Here is a 20,497-nt window from a genome sequence, read left to right on the forward strand (position 1 = left end):
TGCAGCATACGTATTATTATAAGAACAAATGTCTTATGGTCTCTTAATCAATATATATAATTCTGTTTATATCTGTTCTGGTTGTGTGACTTGTGTTTCTGAAGCATGTCTGATGATGATTTCTTCTTTTCTTCTATGTATGTATCATTTGGGATATTCCAGAGAGAGACGTGTCTGGGAAGGCAGGCTTTTGCAGTCACTCTCTGCGTCGAGATTACAGCACTGGGCTATTTGTGTTTCTCCTCATCCCTGTTTCTCTGTCTCTCACTCTCTCCAGCTGGTGTAAATGACTGCTGCTGCCTCCCAGAGCAAGATAACCTGCTCAGTCAGCTGGAGCCCCCTGCGGACAGCTGTCTCGCTTTTAGCTGATGGAAAACTGCTACTAACCACTGAATGGAAGAGCGTGGAGCAGCAACCATACTAGCAGCGGCAGCCGCTGCTGCAGCAAGAGCGAGCGAGGACTCTATTGTTCCCTGGTGTTAAACAGTTTTTCCTCTTCAACTGCCATGCACAATAGTGGGAGAGAGGTTTCCAGCCCCCTTCTCCCAATGAAGAAATTCTGAAGAAGGAAATATTGTTTGAAGAAGGTTTCGAGGTCTTGCTGCGGGTTTTGGAGGCGGCAGCAGGCTGCTGGAGGCATGGGGTTGAGCGAGGGGAGTGCTGCTTTCTGCCGTGGTCCAGGGGTTTCTGCCGTGTCAGCCCAGTGCGTGGGAGTTCTAGTGCTTCTGCTGCTGGGAATCCGGGATGCTCATGCACAGAGTGAATTCCATACTTCATCGGTGTATTTGTGGAAGACCGGTAAGTAAGGATGCTATGTTAGAGCAAGAACAGTGTATTTATTTTTTGTTGTAAGTAATAACCTTTTGGTGTGCTTTGTGTATGTGAAGAAAGTTAGATATAAATTACTAATGTTTACTTGCAGGATTATAGGAAAAAAAATAGGTCAACTTCCAGGATTCCGCTAGCCAAGCAAATATGGTAATTAAAAAAAAGACAAATGTGGTACTGTTACTGGGATCTCTTATGTATTTTCTGTGTCTTCTGAGGCTTTTCGTTTTGTTTAGAAGCTGTGTGTTGTATGTAAATAGCAAAGGTCAGGACATTAGTGCCTGTCCACAATGGGAAGGAACGTGTGTTACAGTTGGGCTCAGCAATGTTAACAGTGCTCTAAAAATATTGGTATTTCACAAAGAAAGATGTAATTCAGCATGTCTAATCTTTGTGCTCTGTGCTGACATGTAATATATTCAGCATGGTAATTGATGAGGAGTTGGGTTTGTTAAATGTAGGTTTGTTACATGGTATATAGGACATGTGAAAGCTAATGATGGATTAGGTGAAATAATCCAAGTGATGCCAGATCTCATAACCAAAGAGCCAAAGGCAATAGGCTATGTGGATTCAGCACTGAACTAGATAGATAATTTCCTCTACTTTGAGACTAATGAGTTACGTGTCTGTTTTGAAGATTGCATAGTCAAAACACTGTTACAATCTTTGTGTTAAAAATCAGCGGGGAATTTTCCAGTATCTATTAATACATTACATCAATTCAGAACTTTAGCAGTGATAAATATGTGCATTTTGGTTGTCTAATGCAGTTTTAGTGCCTATGTCAGTAAAATCAAAGTCTTCTTTAGGAAATTTAAAGATTTCAAGCCAGTAAATGTTTCACATTTGCTTCAGCAGTTGGCTTTCTTTCCTGTACATTGCAAGAAATAAAATAATCCAAAAGTAGTAGATTAGTTTAAAAATTTCTCTTCTATTAAAGGATAATATAGTAGTAAGCGAGAGTGCAAATTAATCATTTGTCTGAAAAACAACTTTGAGAAGAGAGTCTCTTTCCTCGATGGACGGCCCCAACCTTCTGCAACAGAAGCAGATCAATTTACAATTACAGTGATATCCTGAATTTTTTAAGAGGCTCCATCTATCTGGCAGCTCAGGGAGAAGATTAAAAGGAAATTCATTTAAACAAGACGACAAGCTTTCCAATAATGCTAGAAAGAGAAATCTGAAGAAGGAAAAATCCTTTGCAACTTTCACTTCTGACTGAAAGATGGGTTGCACAATGACAGTGACCCTTTTTTTTCTGTTAAACCATTGACAAGTTCAAAACATAGTTTTTAGTTCTGTTACATTTTTGTAAATGTTCAGCACACAATTTGAAAGAAATAAAATACATGCATAGGTTTATGCAAAAGCATAGTAATAATGTAGCATTTTCATAAAGCATTTTATATTTACTCTAAGTTGCTAAGCGTCAGTAGAATAAACTTTCCAGCATTTTGTTATGTCTCTGTTTTTTAACAGACTGTATTTAAAAATGTTGAAATAGTAACATAGGTTGAGAATAACAGCAGTGGTAGTTAACTAATACTTAGGAACATGCGCTGTCATTTGTTGTGGACTTACTGCCGCTTACTTTGCATATAGTACACGTGCTCTGAAGTCAGTCAGTTAAACCAGATAGAAGGAAACTGGGTGGCTTTTGTTTTCTCCCTATTTTCTCCCTTTGTGGCAAAGACCACTCTTAAGGACCTTTTGTTTAGAACAGATATGAGCTAATTATATTGCCTGATGAAGAGCTAGTTCTTCCCTTCAGCTTTTCTTCCATGACCTCTCTCCTCTCCTCTGCTTTGCCTGCAATAAGGGCTAGTATAAGCACATTCACTGTACAGTATTTAATATAATAACATAAATGATTCAAAGATAACGTGATGAAAAAAAAAGTGTCTCTTTTCAAACAATTAATGGCAAGACTAAGTGAATAAGGTAATGCATCTGTGTTTGGCTTCCAGTTGAATCTTCACACGCCTTTTCTTAGCTGTTTGAGTTTTGCTGTTTTCCTTCTTTTTGTGGGAGGTTCTAGAAAGTGAACTGGGAAAATAGCTGGTCAGTGATCTGAAGGGATATCTACTATGAGGTGCATGAAGTTCAGCTAAAGTATCAGAGGGAATAATAAAACTGAACAGTAGTGAGCTCATTCAACTCAGATGGTATTTTACTTTTCCTTCTATGAAGGAAACAGGTCAGAGCAATGTGTGGCTTAGACTTTGTCTAGGAAATCAGCTTGATTATGTGCCTTTTGGGACCTGTTATGTCCATCTTTTGAGAAACATACTATTTTTGTATTAAATTTAGTCTGACATCAGCTTTTTTAAGTGCTGTTCATGACTTGCATGTGTCTGATTTTTATTTCTAAAGATTCTTGAAATAATGTCTTGGTCTATGCTACTCCATGTCTTCTATAGTGGTTTACTGCATTTCATTTTCTTAAGGATGCCCTTGACAATAACCTGCAGGTGATATGATGTTTGAGTTGAGTTGTTCTTTCTCCTATAAAATAACAATTGTGATATTTGTTGTTTTGGGAGGAGGGATGGGAGAGTTCTAATTCAAATGTCAGCTGTTTACTTCCAACCCCTTAAAACCTCTTAGGGGCCATGGCTTTTCCTGTCTACTGCCATCCTCCTGTCTACTATCATAAATATCTGAGGTTTGCAATACTTAGGTTAACCATTTGGGGGTTTAATTATCTTTGATTCAGCATGAACAATGTTGTGGACAACCTGCTTTGGGCCGGGATATTGGACTAAATGATTTCCAGGAGTCTCCTTCTAATGTCCACCTTCCTGTGATATGGATATTGTCACTATGTCATTTCTACTCCAACTGAAACTTCTTTGAAGTTTTGGCTTTAATAGCTTTTTTGCTCTCTTGTGTGAATGGATATTTGCTGTTGCATATATATGCTGCAGTCCTGGTGTGTTTAATGGACCTTCAGTGTTTGGAATGGCATTTAGATGAACGTCATTGATCATAGTTACTGATCTTCAAACTGGGTTTCTCACCAAACATTTTCATTCCAAACCATGCAGACTGATGTGTATATTTTTTTTTCAGACACAAATACACAGCTGGTTCATTTTGTGTGGTGACTGGAAAAGCTATCTGGTTTCCTAAATGTGAATTAAAGCAAAGTCTCCATCTCTGGCTCTTCACAGCAAAGTGATGACACAGCTAGATTCCCAGAGTCACAGTGTCTGTCTGCTTGATGATTTGACATGAAGAACAGCAGTTTTTAGGAACTCATAGAACAGAAGTTGTGGTATTAGGAGCTGGTGATTCCCCTGATGTGAGGTGGACACACACTGGCAAGCATTGGACTTTTGAAACTGAAAGAATGTTTGAATTACCTGTTTTGTCCATCAGTAATTGCCCTTCTCTGAGCCTACTGATTTCATTTGCAATGAATAGTTGTTTGGCCCAGGTTCTACACTTCTACACTGAACTTGTGTGAGTTCCTGAACTATTTCATATTCCACCTTAACTATTACAATGCCACCTTGAATTGTTTCTGTATATAAAAAAAAAAAAAAGGCACAATTCATTAAAAACTGCTTGTGTGATAATTTTCATTAAATGCTATTGTTCAATTTCTTTTAAAGTGAAATTTTCATAGTCAAGAACAGCTTATAGTCTTGCTTATGCTGCTCACCATAGGCTAAGATTTTGATGTATTTGTAAGTTTTGAAATTTTGCAGTGAACAATATGAGGACTGCTGATTCTTAAAGACTGCCATATGGTTATCGCTCTTCCAAAACAAGTTGAAGAGTATTTTTCTCGGTCTGTCATTTCATGATGCAGGCCATGTATATACCATTTCTGTACACAGCTGACTAAGCATAGGCATTACTTGCCACATCAGAACTCTCCTTCTTTCTACCCTGTGCTTGATTTGTTTTTGTTAAATCAACCGACACAGTGATCTGTGATGTGCTGTCACTGTTGGGTGTAATGCCTGCCTACAGTTACTAATATAATTACAGAAGAGCTGGGCAAAATCAGCAAGGTTCAATCACCCTGTAAAACTGCTGCTTCTGACAATTTGAAGTAGTGCATGTTATACTCCTGAAGTGGAAGATGCAACATTGGATTGATCTCTCTGGAACAAAAAAAGTTATAAGAAAAAGATCTGGGAGGCAGTGCCTTTACCATCGTTATCTGTTTTGAAGACTATTGACCAGGTCTCAGATAGAGAGAGAAGTTCTTGATAAGAACTTCAGTCTTGAAACCCTGCTGATCTTTACCTTCTTGGTTTCCCACTTACGCACAAAGTAGAACAAACACAATGTCTGTAGCATCGTGCATCCTTGTCAGGTTTTACAGTTTTACATGTTCCAAGGCCTAACTGTATTTTAAAAATAGTTTGGTGCCACAAGTAGAATTGGAGACAGGAGAATTTCCAACACTTTGTCTGAAATTCCTCATCTAACACCTTTGGTGGCTAACAAACAAAATCACTGAATAAAACATCCTTATATTTATTTTCCCTATGTATGTCCCTAGAACTGTCCTTATTTTTGCAGGACTGAGTGTTCATATCTCATATTAATGCCCAAGGGAGGCAGAAGTTCTTCCTAGGACCAGTGGTCCAGCAGGCATTTCAAAATGTGCCTAAATACGCACTGACAGGAATGATCACAAGGGAAGAAGGAGACAGAAAAAGTACCTAACAAGACCTCTGATTAAAGCATTTACCTTTCAAGGTTTGTGTCAGCTTGTTTGTTGAAGCTGTTCCATCATATAGCAGAAAATTCCACCCCCACACCTTTTTCTTTTTTCTTTTTTTTTTTCTTTTTTCTTTTTTTTTTTCTTTTTTCTTTTTTTTTTTTTTTCTTAAAACCAGAGTAAAGAATTTCTGCAGTAATTGCAACTTGAGGCTGGAGACAGATAAGCCTGTGTCAGTAAATAGAAAACTCCCGATTTTAAAGAGATTATGAAGAAGTGATCTGAAGAGGCGGATTACATGTGAAAACCTAGGGAAAATTCTAAATGAGAAAAGATGGTTTAACTTGACGCCTGACTGACAGGGAAGGGAATTCACATGTGGTGATGAAAGGGTACAATGAGGACCTCTTCAAAGGGAAATGGAGACCTACTTATGGCATGGTGAACTTGAGCTGGTACCTATGCATCTTTGATGGGGGATAGGTCAAGATTTTTAAACTGCTGATGTAAAAAGTGTTTTTTCAGGATTCATCTTTTTCATTCTCAGGCCTTTAGTTACAGAATAAGATAAAAAGAATATTAGTAAAAGCTGCATTTACTCAGCTTTTCAAAGAATAAAAACTATTCAAGCAAAAGGTGATAAAGATGCTTTACTGTTACCTCATTGATTTTAAAATATAAACGATCCTCCAGGACTGAATGTGGTTAAGTGTTGGTTGCATACACCCTGTATAAATTCATATTTATTAGAGTTAGAATTTACCGCTTCTATTGCATTCTGTAATGTGTGTCTAAGCAACCACACTGTTGACTGTCTCCCAGTTAAATCTGACTTTTATACAGTCAAATAGGCATTGTCAATCTAAGACTCAAATAAGAAAATATTCATTTTCATATAGGCATGTTCATCACTCTTGCTCCTTGCCCTCATTTTTAAAATATCCTTTCAGATTTTTTTATTCAACAGAAATTGAACAAGGCAAATATTGAGTCTTTGATGAATGCAAAGGGTTTTTAGTGCATCCTGGCAACAAAACATTTGGCAGAGATATAGAAAATGGTTGCTTTAAGGAAACTATTTATACATGTTTTTTAGTAATCTGTCCTTATTTAACAAAATCAAAGTAAATGTTTAAATGTTTGGAGAAAAATGTGCTGCTGAAATTTTTTTTCTTATGCAATTACTTTTCCATATCTGAAATAGGAAAACAGGAAAAAGTATGGCTGATATGAAAAGCCTCTAGTTAAGATGAACAAGTAATGTACTCTGGGGTAATGGCTGACTTGACTTGGAGGATGGCATTTTGAAGCTGTCAGAAAAGTGGAAAATGGTGGTTGATCATGTTGTGCTGGTAGCTGTGAATGTCTGGATTGTTTTTAGCAAGTGCCCTGAAGTGCTTATGCTAATTGGATCAGCTGAGTCCCCCAGTTTTTAGGGCCGCTGGAATAAGATAATGCCTCAAAAGCTATGGGTTGTTTTTTTTTCTGTAGGCTGGCTGTTCCTGTGTTAGATCAATTCAGTTTATTAATATCTTATAGACCAGAGTTTAACTTTACGGTTCCCAACTCCACTTGATATTGATGTCGTCTTTTATTGTGTTCATCCACTCAGCTGTTCAGATGCCAGAAGCATGTGTCTTTTAACACAGTAACTCCAGGTTTGATAGAAAGCCCAATTCCCATATTATAAAGCCTGGTATTCTCAAATACAAATAGTAATCTATATTTTGAGGTAATATTTGCTGTGGTGTAGATTAAATATCACGTTAGTCTACATATTGTAGCTTATAATTTCTGGGGTTTATGACACTACATATATTTATTCCGTTTATTAACGGTCCTTTGCTGCATTCATAACTTTCTTCATTCCTCTATGATCTGTTTTCTGTCCACAAACAGGCCTCTCTGTGTAATGGGCCTGGGAGACCCTTTTTTGGATGTATGTCCAGTCAGAAACCCTTGTTTCTGTTTCTTAGACTGGCGAAGCTGGAAAAAAAAGTAGTGAGGCACTTAAGAGGGTAAAAATATGTTTAAATTCAGACTGACAGGAGCTGAAGGTCTGGTGGTTTGGTGTGGTACCTCAGAGGAGGCAAAGGGCTGTCAGAGCCTACAGCTGGACACATCCGTAGCATTGACTTGGACTTCTATTTATGGATTTCTTCTTTCTTTTAACGTCTGTTTCTGCCTACTGAGGCAGTAAAAATATACAAAGTTACTAAAATAATGGAAGAATAAGATGAGAGAAACTTATCTAGAAACTCTAAAAAAAGTCATGTTATTTGGTGAAAGTTTTCCTAAATGATCACAATTAAAGTAACCATATTGAATATTAAATCTCAGTCAAACGTAAATTAATGTAAGCAGTTTTGCTACAACTAGCACAAATTAATCTTCCCTAGAAATCCTGTTATTTACCACTTTCATATGAATGGTGTACAGTGCTAAACATACCAGTGTCTGGATTTCACATAAAATCCAACAGGCATTTATTGTAGCGATCAGCATGTTCTCAGCATTAATTAGCACTGGTGCAACTGACATTTCTGGAAGTTGTTAGTAGACCACAATAGCTGTTTTTTTGAATTAATTTTCTGTATTTTGTGAACACTGTCAAGATTGTTTTGGTGTTTTTATGTCTCTGGATTAGAGAAGGAAAATCTGGTGTATTTGCATGAATTCAGGGAAGGAGTGGCATTAAATGCATCCCTTACTGACTGACCGAAGTTGGGGATTCTTGTGTGATCCCTAGTGAATGGTATTGCTGGCAACACAGCAAGCTTTCAAATGTCCGAATACTGGTAAGTTTTCTGTAGGTATTTTGAGAGAGAGAGGGAGATAGAGATAATAAGTAACTGTTTTGTGTTGACTCTCTATATTGCATAAAGTGCGTTTGAGTATATTAATTGGAAATGGTTTCTGATGTAATGAGACATACTTAAATGTTTTAAAGATTGATGACATCTCCTAGTCTGATGATAAATTTCTTAATGAGATATGTTATTACCATCTACCTCTTGTATCATGCAAAATGAAATGTTTATATTAGTGAACAATAATATAAGTCTCCCTTTGTGTGCTGGGGAATCGCTATTTTACCACTAAGCCATTAGAGAAATAAAGAATAGAACAGAGAGAGATTGTTTTATAATGACTTGTGTTTGTACAGTGCCTAGCACAATTGAATTCTTTTCAATTGCTGCTGTTCCTATGTACCACAGCTTTATACTAAATGACATAATTAAGACTTGTTAAAGATGTTGTTTACAAAGATATGATGGTAAATTATTAACATTCTAAAAGAACATTCAAATAATTTCAAGTACCAAAAGTAGTTCAAATAGCTGGTATCAAGATGCCATACTAGAGGACAACAGAGGAGAAAATTATTCTAATACAAAAACAGGGTTGTGAAAAACTTTGGAAGCAGGATTGTCTATGAAATACCTCGAAAATGTGTTGTTGGAAGAAAATGTTTTCAGTAGTAAGAGGAATGGTTTTAAATGTTACTTAGTATTTTTACATTCACACATTTGGCAGTCATCCCTTCTTATGTTTGCATGTAGCAAAACTCTTGTTATGAATTTTATACTAATGTGCTTGATTATCCTAAAAGATTATTTGTGTTCTGTAAAATTTTGCTTGCTTTGCAGTTTTCTACTGACTTGTTGAATCAAGTGTACATTGTGATGAATTTTGTCCCATTTTATTGTTTTACTTCATTTGCTTATGATTTTTGGTCAAAATAATGCCCAGATTGGAGGAAGAGGTGGAGAAAGAGGGTAAAAGCCATTACAGTAACAGTAAGACTGCTATTGATACATCTTGCAACAGGGAACATAAATGAAATCTAATTTTTTAAAAAAACAAAGGAGAAAAAAACACCCCAATATTATAAGCAAGTAAAGATGCTGGATCTTGAATGCAGTCTCAGTTCTGCATGTTGTTTACAAATGATGACATTGGGAATCTGCTTCCTCTTCTGTCAGGTGACATTTGTGTGAGTATAGCTTTCTGTAGGTCTCTGTGAAAAAAAACAAACAGAAGAAACTTTGAGACGTGTGATTTTTGATATAGTTACCATATAGTTCCCAAGAAACCAACACTTTAGCACACTTGCCATATGCAAGCAAAAATGGATGTAATGCAGGGGATTAGCACATTTGGGAAATAGGAAGAAAGAAGTTAAAATGAGTACAGAATACAAACATGAAAAGCATGGGGCAAGAAACAGCAGCTATTTTCTGTTGAAAACAAATATTTATAATAGATTGTTTGACTGCCGTATTCAGAGAGCTGAGAGAAGGTTGCAGTTACTGTATGAAAAGATATAGAATATTTTTAACTAGCATGAATTTTCTAATGCATCTGTCTAGAAGCTATTTTTGTGGAACATTTCCAACAATACATTTATGTGTGTGTGCATGCTTGCATGTATGATATATATGATGGTCTGAAAAGATTACTGAACAACACTATATGGATCCAATGACACTACCTTAAAATACCTATAACAGTAGGTTACCTATGTTTTCACTGTCTGACTAAAACAGAAGCACAGCTTGAATTTGTGGTTGTGTTGAATAACAGAAGTGGTTTGTTTATATATGCTGCTAATTTCAAGAAATTCCAGATTTGCTGATGATTAGCTTGCTATTTTTAAGAGGCATACTTTGAAGGCTGTCTTTGAAACCACTCTTCTTTTGTAACCTAAATGAAATTCACAGTCAGCATTGCTTTTTAGATGACAACATTGGAAGAGTAACTCATTCCAGTAAGACACATTTGGTGCCATGTAGAAGACAATGAAAGGAAGAGAGTGATAAAGCGACTGAGCATGAAAGGAAGATTTGTAGTCTTTAACATGACATGGATGAATGACTTGTGGCTCTCCATATTTCAAGTTGATATATGAATGTCAGCATCTTGGGAATAGTTTAGGTATCCAAACCACAAAACTAGGAAATTCATGTTATTTTCTATACTGTACTTCCATGTCTTTGTAGGAAGCTGCAGGAGGAGTGTGGGCTGTGCTGCACAAAAGTGAGTTCTCCGAAACTCTGCTAAGTGCATACCGTGACAAATTTGTATAGGTAATTTACATATTTGCTAGTGATAATTATTTCATTTTTCTACCCTGTGTTTATTATGCTTTAAAATATTTTTGGAATAAATCAAGATTATGAATATAGGTACTGATTGTAATTGAGTTTTGGTTCTTTCATCATAGTACAATGTTAAGATATTTTATCAGCTGTACTACCAAGTACATGTGATAGAAGTAGCTCTAAATTTATGATTTTGTTATATGGGTATAGGAGAACTTGGTTTTTGAGATAGAATCATCGTTATCTTTTTCTTATCCTAACTCTGCAATAAGTTATTTTTATTTCTCTGAGGATATTATGTAGGAAATGCCTTCCCTTGAAAATAACTGAATTTGCTAAGTTTGAGTGCTTCATAGTTTCTCCTAAAGAACATACAGCTTAGATTTTTCTCTTAAAACAAAAGTAATACCATTTAGGGATCAAGGTCCAAAACCTAAAATTGAGTAATAAAGATTTTACCTTTCAAATGCAGAAGTAGGTTTTCCAAAATAGGTATGGTTTTTGAAGCTTCACATATAAAGGGAGATTGCTGATCAGAAAAGAAGTAACAGTTCAGTGTACCAAAAACTACTGCCATGCAAAGGGAAAAAAAGTCTCTCAAAATGCTGAAATCTGTTGCTAATATAATGTCATCACTCTCATTTAAGAAAAAGAATATAGGTGTGTTCATATCAATGAGAAAATCTTTCATATTATTATTAGACTTGAAACAGATGAAACAGTGAACTTGTGTCTCTGAGAGTAAATTACATATTGTTACTGTTCATATATAGATGCTAGTTTGGGTGTAAGCCATTGTACGAAAGATGATGGTAGATAATTTGCTTCTAAAGTAGCTTATGTATCTCTTACAAAGATTGTATGTACCTCTTGTGAACTAATAACCTTACTGGTTTAGTAAATTAAAAGCAATCTTCAATATATGGCCATACGTTTATAAATATATTGTTTTCTCAGCAAGTGAAACACTATTATCCAGGAAGTTTATTATTATTATTATTATTATACTGTGAACAGAATCCAGTCAGTACATAATCCCCTGAGAGCAATGAGTAGCAGTACTAGAGGCAGGCATTCATTAACAAAATATGGATTTAAGGAGGACTTGAGATGAAAAAAAGGTGCAACTTAATTAAAGATAAAATATTAAAAGGAAGAGCAAAAAATGAGTTTTCAGTCTTGTGATGCCTGTATTAGTTGCTAATGTGATTCAGTGTTGCAATTTCTTTTCCATTTAAGACAGACATTCATCACCTTTTATGTAAATGTTACTAGAGAGAGTTATTTTGAAAAGACAAAATATACTAAGTCATAAAACAAAGGCACCCTGCTTTCTGTATAATGAATCGGATAATGTATTGCCTTTTTGTTAAATTTTTTATCGTTGAAAGCATATGAAAAGAAACAAGTCGTCATTGGCTAAGGTTTACAAAATTTTCAGAGTGTTATTGAAGTAGTTTAAGCTAGATAGGGAAAACAGATTAATGAATAGCACATCTGGAAAAAAAAAATATATTTACTTTTTTGTTATATCACTTCACCTATGTCTGGAGTTAACAGACAGAGAATTAATGTAATTTGCTGCATTAGGTTATAAAGAAAAATTCCATTTGAAGTAGTAGTGTTGCTTTTGGTTTTGAATTTTTAAAGTAAAAATGAAGAAGGCTCCCTGAAGATAGAAACTCATTAGGAAAGCCAAGGGCTTTGTGGAAAATACATTCTGTTCTGGGTGGTTTTTTGTTCCCCACTTTGTATGTCTCAGAGCACACTGCAGCTTCTAATGAAAAAATAATGCAGTTCATTAATCTGGAAAAACTTCTGAAAGTAGCTACATTCTCACAGTATTCTGGGAATTAGTTTGAACATAATTGGTTGCATGTCAATATTAAAAAGCATTCTAATGAAAAAGGAAATGCTCAAATGATGATAGTTTGCTGCTTCTGATGAAAAATTTAATGAGGCTGAATAATTACCCCTTCTCTCTTCTTTCTTCCCAATCTGCCATGTCTTTCCCAAGCTCTGCTTTACATTTATTGTAAATATTTTAAGGAGTAGAATTTCTATCACTGTAATTGAAAGACTATGCTATTATCTGCATGTTGCTCTATTTTATAGCTAGCTTGCCTTTTTCTGTAATCCCTTTTCGCTTCATGACTAGATTACTGAAGAAGAGTATTTTTCAATTTTCATGCCCCTCAGCTATCACTTAGCCGAACTGCATGTAGTGAACTCTAATCTTTCTTGATAAATCAACCTATTAGTGTTCTAACAAGGAGCACAGTATCTGCCATTTACACAACGGTTACTCTAGTTCAGGGGTGTCAAACTCATTTTCAGTGGGGCCACATCAGCCTCGCGGTTGTCTTCAAAGGGCCAAATGTAATTTTAGGACTGTTTACATGTAGGAGTAGTTACAAAATTACATCTGGCTCTTTGAAGGCAACCATGAGGCTGACGTGGCCCCCAGTGAAAATGAGTTTGACATGCCTGCTCTAGTTCGTTTAATGTGACTTCTATCTTCCGACTTCAAGTTGAGAACTACTTCCTTCTGAAATGTGATCATTGCCCAAATACGTATACTTACTAGTTACTGACTTGACTGTTAATCACTTTATTAAATAAAGTTATGAAGCACATGGAAATTGGAATTTTTCATGGGGAACACATTTTAAGGAAAAAAAAAACACAAACCAACCAAACAAAAAACAGCAACAAAAAACCCAAAACAAACAAAACAACCAAACCAACATAGACACACAAACAAAAAAGCCACAAAGCTACATTATTCAAGTGAAGAGCCTTTTCTTCTGATAACTGGGTTGCCACAGAGTCGTATACTATAAATTGGATATGATATGCGCTGTTTTCTTGAATATTTTGAATACTAGGAGCAGTACAGATAGATGAAAAATGGGTTTTTTTCTTTTTGCCTTTTTTTTTTTTTTTTGCTAGAGATGATAGTGTACAGGTCCACGTCCAAGTTTCTCATATGACTTGTATGACTTTCAAAACCTATCCCTTTCTGTCTCAGCGAGCTAATGGATGCTGTATGAGATATTTGCCCCCGCAACCTGGGTCTGTATTAGCTGCCTGTTCAATAACTGCTCAGTATTCTAGAGAAGAGATGTGTGTGCTTGTTGCCATAAGCCCCTACCTGCAACAAGAAATAACGGTTCACCTTTTTGTGATGTTGTTTTAATGTGCTTCCAAAGGGAAAAGTAACAGAGACACAGTCAGTCTTTCTTGTGCTAAGAATTTTTATGAAGGATTAATTGAAATTGGAAGACAAGGCCTGAACCATTCTGCTACATTTGTTTATAATATTCTAGATATGTAAGTTACAAACCCTGAATATCAGCCACACCATGATAGCAATGCAAAACTTGATTTTCATATTCAGCTGCGCTCCGTAGAGACATTTGGTGCTTCAGAAAACATTTGTTGCTGTTTCTTTAGAGTCTGTGGCCTTGGAGACGACCTTGAGTGCCAGATTAGGAAATTGATAAAGCTGTAAGTAATTTGCTGTGCTTTACTTCCCAGGCTACAATCTACATTGTCACATGTGATGCTCATGATATCATCAAATATGTGGCATTAAGAGATCACACCTTTTTCCTCACTTCATAAGAAGGTGAGAAACTTTTAGTCTAAGCTTAATAATCAAAATACAATACATATCTATGCAATCCCTTAACAGGAATTTTTGCCTTTTTCCTAATTACATTTGATTTAATAATCTGTGAGTTTTACCTTTTTATTGTGGTTGACAGGCAAATTTGAATCTTTCTATTATAACAGGATATTTAGTGCAAATGTATTCTCTCCCTATAAAGGTCAGAACAAGCCAGCAGTATTTCGCTCCAACATAATTTTTAAATGTTTACAGAGAAGAGATTTAACTAGTATTTTTAAATTTTAACTAAAAAATGAAGGCTTGAGATTAAAAGCATATGAATGCAGCTTCCTGTTTATTGGGTGAAAAGGGGGGAATATTTTCCCTGAGAAGTTCCTAGGTGTTTCTTTTTACCATTCTAGTTTATATTTTATGCTAAAAATTAATCTTTCAACTTTAACATACATTTTATTACTTTCTTCTTAAAACTATTAAGCTTTATGCAGCTCAGTACACTAAGATTTCCTTTGATATATCAGTTAAACTTTAATAGAGATCACAATGATGGGGCTTTTCTGATCATGGAAGCATCCTTAAACTTTTGTTTCTTCTTGTGTCGTTGGCATTACACCTAGCTGCAAGACCAGCATGTAGAACAGCTTTCCAGAAGCTCATGAACTTTCACTTTCTTTTCAAATTTTTTCAATGAATTTGCCTTAGTTGCCTTCATTGATATAATGTACAAACAAATTGCCCACTGCTGATTGTCTTGTGTTTAACTAGCCACGTTAAAATCTGCTTTCAAAAGAAACATAAAATGTATGTGTATCTTGATCTTATTTCCTTTTCACAAGATTCTTAGGTATTAGGTAGATTAGCCTTTTTGCTTTACTTAAGGAGTAATGCCTAATCCCTTGAATTAAAATGACTGGGAACCAGAAGATGAAATGGAGCTAGGTAGCACTTCATTTCTTCTTGTTTTTGTTGATTTTTAAGAAAAGGTTAATCCTTTATCCTTCAGAAATAAGGGTGTCTGTTAGAATTTATTCTGAGCATAATACCAATGGAGTTTTAACAAACAGACTTGGTAAACCTGTGAATACATGAGTTTTGGATAAACATAGGTTGTTTTTCAGTTGCAATGAGGGGTGCCTTCTTTGGGTGACAGTTGGGGAAATTTTTATGTAGATTTTTGTTAGTTACTGTACATTTGTAGTTGATGGTTGAAGACTTTATTTAGGAATTGTTCTGTTCTATGTGCCCAACCCACTTCTGTCTCCTTTTTGCATCTACTGAAACCAACATCTTCTATGGAACTGAAGTAATGAAAAATGATACTTATATGGTTCTTGCCACCTCTGAGGTCTTTTAATTATGTGGGAAAAATAATTTCAAATTCCAGTGCAGTAGAGGCAAAAAGGAATTTATTACTTGTGATTGCAAAGAAATCTCTGAGATTTAAATTTTTGAAGTATAGTACCTGTCATTTTGAAATCTAGTAGGTGTGTACCCTTGACCTGGCTGTTGGTTCCAATTTTGTATTTAAACAAGCTTTTCATTGCTATTCCATTTTCAAAGCATAGAATATCACGTGTGTTTAAAAATAACTGGTCCCAAGAAAAGTTTCAAACCAATAATATATTGTTTTAAAACCTACTTAATGGAAAAGCTTTCAAACAAATTTACTTCATGGTAGCTGCAATTCAGTATGATTCCAAGCTTTTCCTGTTTTTTCTCTGTCTTGATAATATTGCATCAATCTTCAATGATGGTAAAGATAAAGAAATTGCTTCTGGCAGTGTACAAGAAAGCCCATATTAATTTTAAAGGTCATGCATGTGCAATGCCTTTTGATAAATTAGTAATCATGTGTTTTATTTGTTTAAAAAAATAATTTTGATTAGTCTTTGTTTTGCTTAATTTTTAAGATGTTTTTATTTTTTCCAATTTAGTATTCTTATGTTCCTTTTCAGTGCAATATGGGAAGCTAAACATTCATTCTACTGCAGGGATAGAGATTTGAGCAAAACATGAAATGAATGTATGCCCATTTTTTCAGCTGTAAGACTCCCTGCAGTTTCAGTGCCATCCATCCATTCACAGTAGCTAACAAGATGTTTTTGTAGTCTGTTTACAAACAAAAAACTAGATAAGGCATCTTGGAATGCAATTTCTTTTCAGACCAGTGCAATTAAGAGTTTCTTAGTTTGCAGATGATTAGAATCTATTATTACTGATGTGCTTGTAAGAACACGTTTCACCAGCATGGCCTGGTGCTTCTGTGTTTTGGAATATTCTTAAATAGGTTGCAGTGATTAAAGTATAAGTAGCTTCTTGGAAATACCTATATCATTATAGTGATGCTATAGAATTTAATGTAGTTTTCATTGCTGAAAGATCTTTGCTGTTTGTTTCTCAGTGTCAGGATTTCTGACATCCTAACAGATTATTGCAACTTAGCAGATGGCCTTAGACTCGATCTTTAATCAGTAAACTCAAACCGGAGGTTTGGAGTTTATCCATTTCATTCTCAGCTATGGACTAATAGGAGGACAGATGGATTCACCCTGGCCAGTGAGTTGCTATACAAAGTGCTCTTTGGAGCAGTAAATGTTGCTGTGAATACAGCTAGCACCAATGTAATTTTGGATTGTTTTGCTTCTGTTCTGATGTAATTTAAAATCCTCATTTATGAAAAAGGCATTTTTTTCCCACTTGTTATGAAATCCCTTTACAATTTTCAAGGGAAGCTCAACTAATTTCTAGTTAACCTTATGTAAGAAAAGGCGAGGACCTAAGAGCTAATAAGGAAACAAATCTTATTTTGCTTTAAATATATTAAATAAGGCAATCCTTTAATGTGGGTTTTCAACTTAGTTGCCTATAATGTAGTATTTTTATTGCTTGTAGATAACTATATTTAGGAACATTTGAAACTGTCTAAAAATACATTCTTGAAAAATATTGACAATGTCACAAAATTATATTTTAAAAATAATGTGCATATATATGCATATATTTGTTGGGGTTTTCTTTTTTCATTTTTTTTTTTTTTGAGATGTATGTTAAAGCTGTCAATACAGTGGTTGGCTATAAGTGAAACCCATAGTACTATTAATACTGCTTTATCAGCATATTGTTTTCATACAGTATGTTCTCTTTGTGTCAGAGTATTCTGCCATTAATTCAGTGGACTTGGTGACAGTTTTTTCTCAGAAATATAGTTATGTATTTATAGAGATCATGATTTTATATCTCTGTCAGACAGAGGTAGCATCTTCTCTTAAAGTGTAGCGTAACATTCCTTCCTGCCAGTTTTTAAAAGTTTGCATTTTGTGCTTTGTTAGAAACAAAGTTTCTAGGTAACAGAGAAAAATGAACATTTTGCTGATTAAACCTGTTTTTTTTTTTTTTTGGTGTTTCCTTTTTAATACCATGATGCCTTCAAATATGAGCCTTAAATTCATCAGAATAGATTTTTAGTGTAAATTGGAAGGGAAAAAAGTCAGTTATGTTCTCAATTTTTGTATGTCCTGAAATAATCCATCTTTCTTCAAAGCTTCTGCTGCTGTTTGTTTCCCAGAGGAGAATGATGCCTGGCTGTCTCTGCTTGGGAGCGTAACTGTAAATAATGCTCACCTGAGCATTTTTAGTATTTAGAAATAACATTGCTTCATATAATGGAAAAAAATAGTAATTAAGTGATTCTAAAAATAATTTTAAATGTAAAATACAGAGTTTACATGGTCTTTTCTTATTTTGGGCAACTTTCCTTGAGCAAGGTTTTATTAATGGTAAATCATTTTGCTTTGCTTAAATGTTAGACCTTAGTATAGTTAGACCTTAACATCATAGGTGAGAGATCATGCTGGGAGTGAAGCTAAATAATTTAGAGCAAAGTAGACCAATTATTGGTGGAGTGGACTAATTATTAGTAATGGTTGGATTTCAACTCCCTTTTCCTTCCCTCTTAAGTACGGTATTTTGGATATTCAGTGTTTTGAACTGCATTAGAAAAATACGCCATATGGTACTGCTTGTCTTTTCTGATTGGATGTAACACCAGCTGTTACTCTTCAGATTCCTGAGTAGACAGTGTAGATTTCATCTGTAAATGCTCAGGCATCCACTTTCATATTTGTTTTCAGAGGGGATTATAATTTATTTGAAAATATGAAAGGGATCTAAATATGGATATTGTTTAAAAGTAAGTGTAGCTGTTTGAAATTTTATATGCAAAATAAAAGCACAGTAATGTGTGGCTTTTTAAAAATGTGTATACCTTTTATTTCCTGAAGCTGCACATATATAGAAGTAATTAATTGTATTTCTTAAAAAAAAGTATAAATAACTCTCTTTTTGGAGCTTATGTTTCCTTGTAATATAAATTACTAAATTGTGTAAACATTTCTTGCTTGAACACTTCACATTTATGGGAATTTTTAGAGTTAACTGGACTATTTATATTTCATTAAAATAATGAAATAATGTTTTTTCAACAACATAAACAGTTACGATAAAAGCTAAAAGGCTTTTCTTAGGAATTTGATAGTAAATGGATCAAAATAATTGCGACTTTTCTGTATCAGAGGTTAGATAGTTTTATTTACTTATTTAAAGTTTCCATTAAATATTTATTCTATTGCACCTTACTCATTGTGAAAGCAGAGTCAGCAGAACAGATCAGTGGCTTTGAAGCCCTGGAAAGAGCAGGATGTCCTCAGAGTGACCATAAGAGCACCCAAAATCATGTGATACAGCAAAATTTCAAGCTGAAGACATTAGCAGGCAGGGTAGTTAAGCCTTCTCATAAATGACAAATGAACACCTTTCTGCTGATTTGGTTTTCTCAGGGTATCACTTCCATTTTCTGTGAGATGGAAGACATTTTGCACAAAGGTTCAAGTCCAGGGTTCATGAAAAGAGTTTGCACTCTTAATTTTGTAGCATGTAGGCTGGTATTTATAGTACTGTGGAAAAGATTATACTGTATAGCATCGGCTTATTAGTGTCTTTCTGTTCCCTCTACTTTTCCTCCAAACTGGTGGGTGAGACCTGTTGTTCCCTTTGGGTGTTTCTGCACTGGCCTTTGCTACCACTGCCTGACAGGGACACACGAGTTCCCCAACTGCTCTGTGCCCACCATAGGGTGGGTGGACAGTTTCCAACTTTCATAGTCATTCTAGTTGGATGGGTTATTGATGAAATTGCTGTTCAGATCTGATGACAATTTAATGCAGTACATGATAGCTGGACTGAATGACCTTTGCTGCAATTGATGCTGGCCTTTCTCCCTGTTAAGTGACCGCTCAATCTATCTAACTTATAGGAAATATTGTGATTGCTGAATAAACTGTCTTGGACAAAGATATCCACCATTCATCTTGAAAAGGTTGAGTGAGCACTAGTAATCAGAAAAAGGTCAAAGAGCCTGATTTAAGATTGTTTAAATCTAATGCTCTTTTTCAGAGGTAAAAGTACATTATGTAACCAAGTGCCTAACTCTGGTATCGATAAGTCTCGCAGAGACAAGCCAGTGGTGTAGAAGACTGTTTAAATAGTGCCACCCAGGCTGTCAGTTTTTAAGTGCTATACAAAACAAAATAAGAGGTTCAGGCTTTTGAACAACTTTCACAGAAGACATATGTTTATTTAGTTTTATCATGAAGTTGTGGGGGACCTTTAGTATAGATGCAATTAATATTTCATAGAATGAGAGAAAAATGCTTATCTTTAGGACAAATTGGTAGATATTGATTGGTTAAAATGTGGCATTTAGATTAATTTATACAGGCGAGTTTCTGCTGTTGCTGAACTTGCTGCATTCAAATGTCTGTAACTACCACTTCTATGATGAAGCACAAAAAGATCAAAGAGAAATAAAGAGAAATTGATCTACATGCATTTCTTCAACATATATTGATTTAATCAATGAAGATTATTTTCTGTTGGATTATTCCGAAACCTGAAGTGATTTAGCAGGAGATAATTTACACAGTTATTTTTTTGCCATCATTGTTGACTTAGTCACGTTGGTGCATTACTCATGATGTGTCCATACACAAGTGCACAGGATTTTCCTTAGAATATTGTGTAGAATGTTGATTTAGGGTTTTTGCAACATAACCTACTTTTTTTTTCCCCTCTCTCTCTCTTTTTTTTTTTTTTTTTAATTCCTTATAAGAGATACAGTCTGTCCTAACATGAGTATTCACAACTCCTCACTCTAAGCACTTGACTATTCTGGCTAGTTCCTTTAGAAGT

At 35.1% G+C, this 20,497-nt stretch overlaps 1 protein-coding gene across 1 annotated transcript in view; it reads left to right on the forward strand.

Annotated features, from left to right (window-relative positions):
• Positions 1-632: 632 nt before the first annotated feature.
• Positions 633-20,497, forward strand: part of THSD7A (thrombospondin type 1 domain containing 7A) — a gene marked incomplete at its 3' end in the record, with an annotated part of 196,496 nt that continues 176,631 nt past the window's right edge. The window contains exon 1 of the mRNA XM_080339999.1: positions 633-798. Coding sequence (XP_080196125.1) covers positions 639-798 — 160 coding nt within the window. The 5' untranslated portion in view covers positions 633-638. The remainder of the gene's footprint in view (positions 799-20,497) is intronic.

Source organism: Nesoenas mayeri (assembly GCF_963082525.1).
Source record: "Nesoenas mayeri genome assembly, chromosome: 2".
NCBI lineage: Eukaryota > Metazoa > Chordata > Aves > Columbiformes > Columbidae > Nesoenas > Nesoenas mayeri.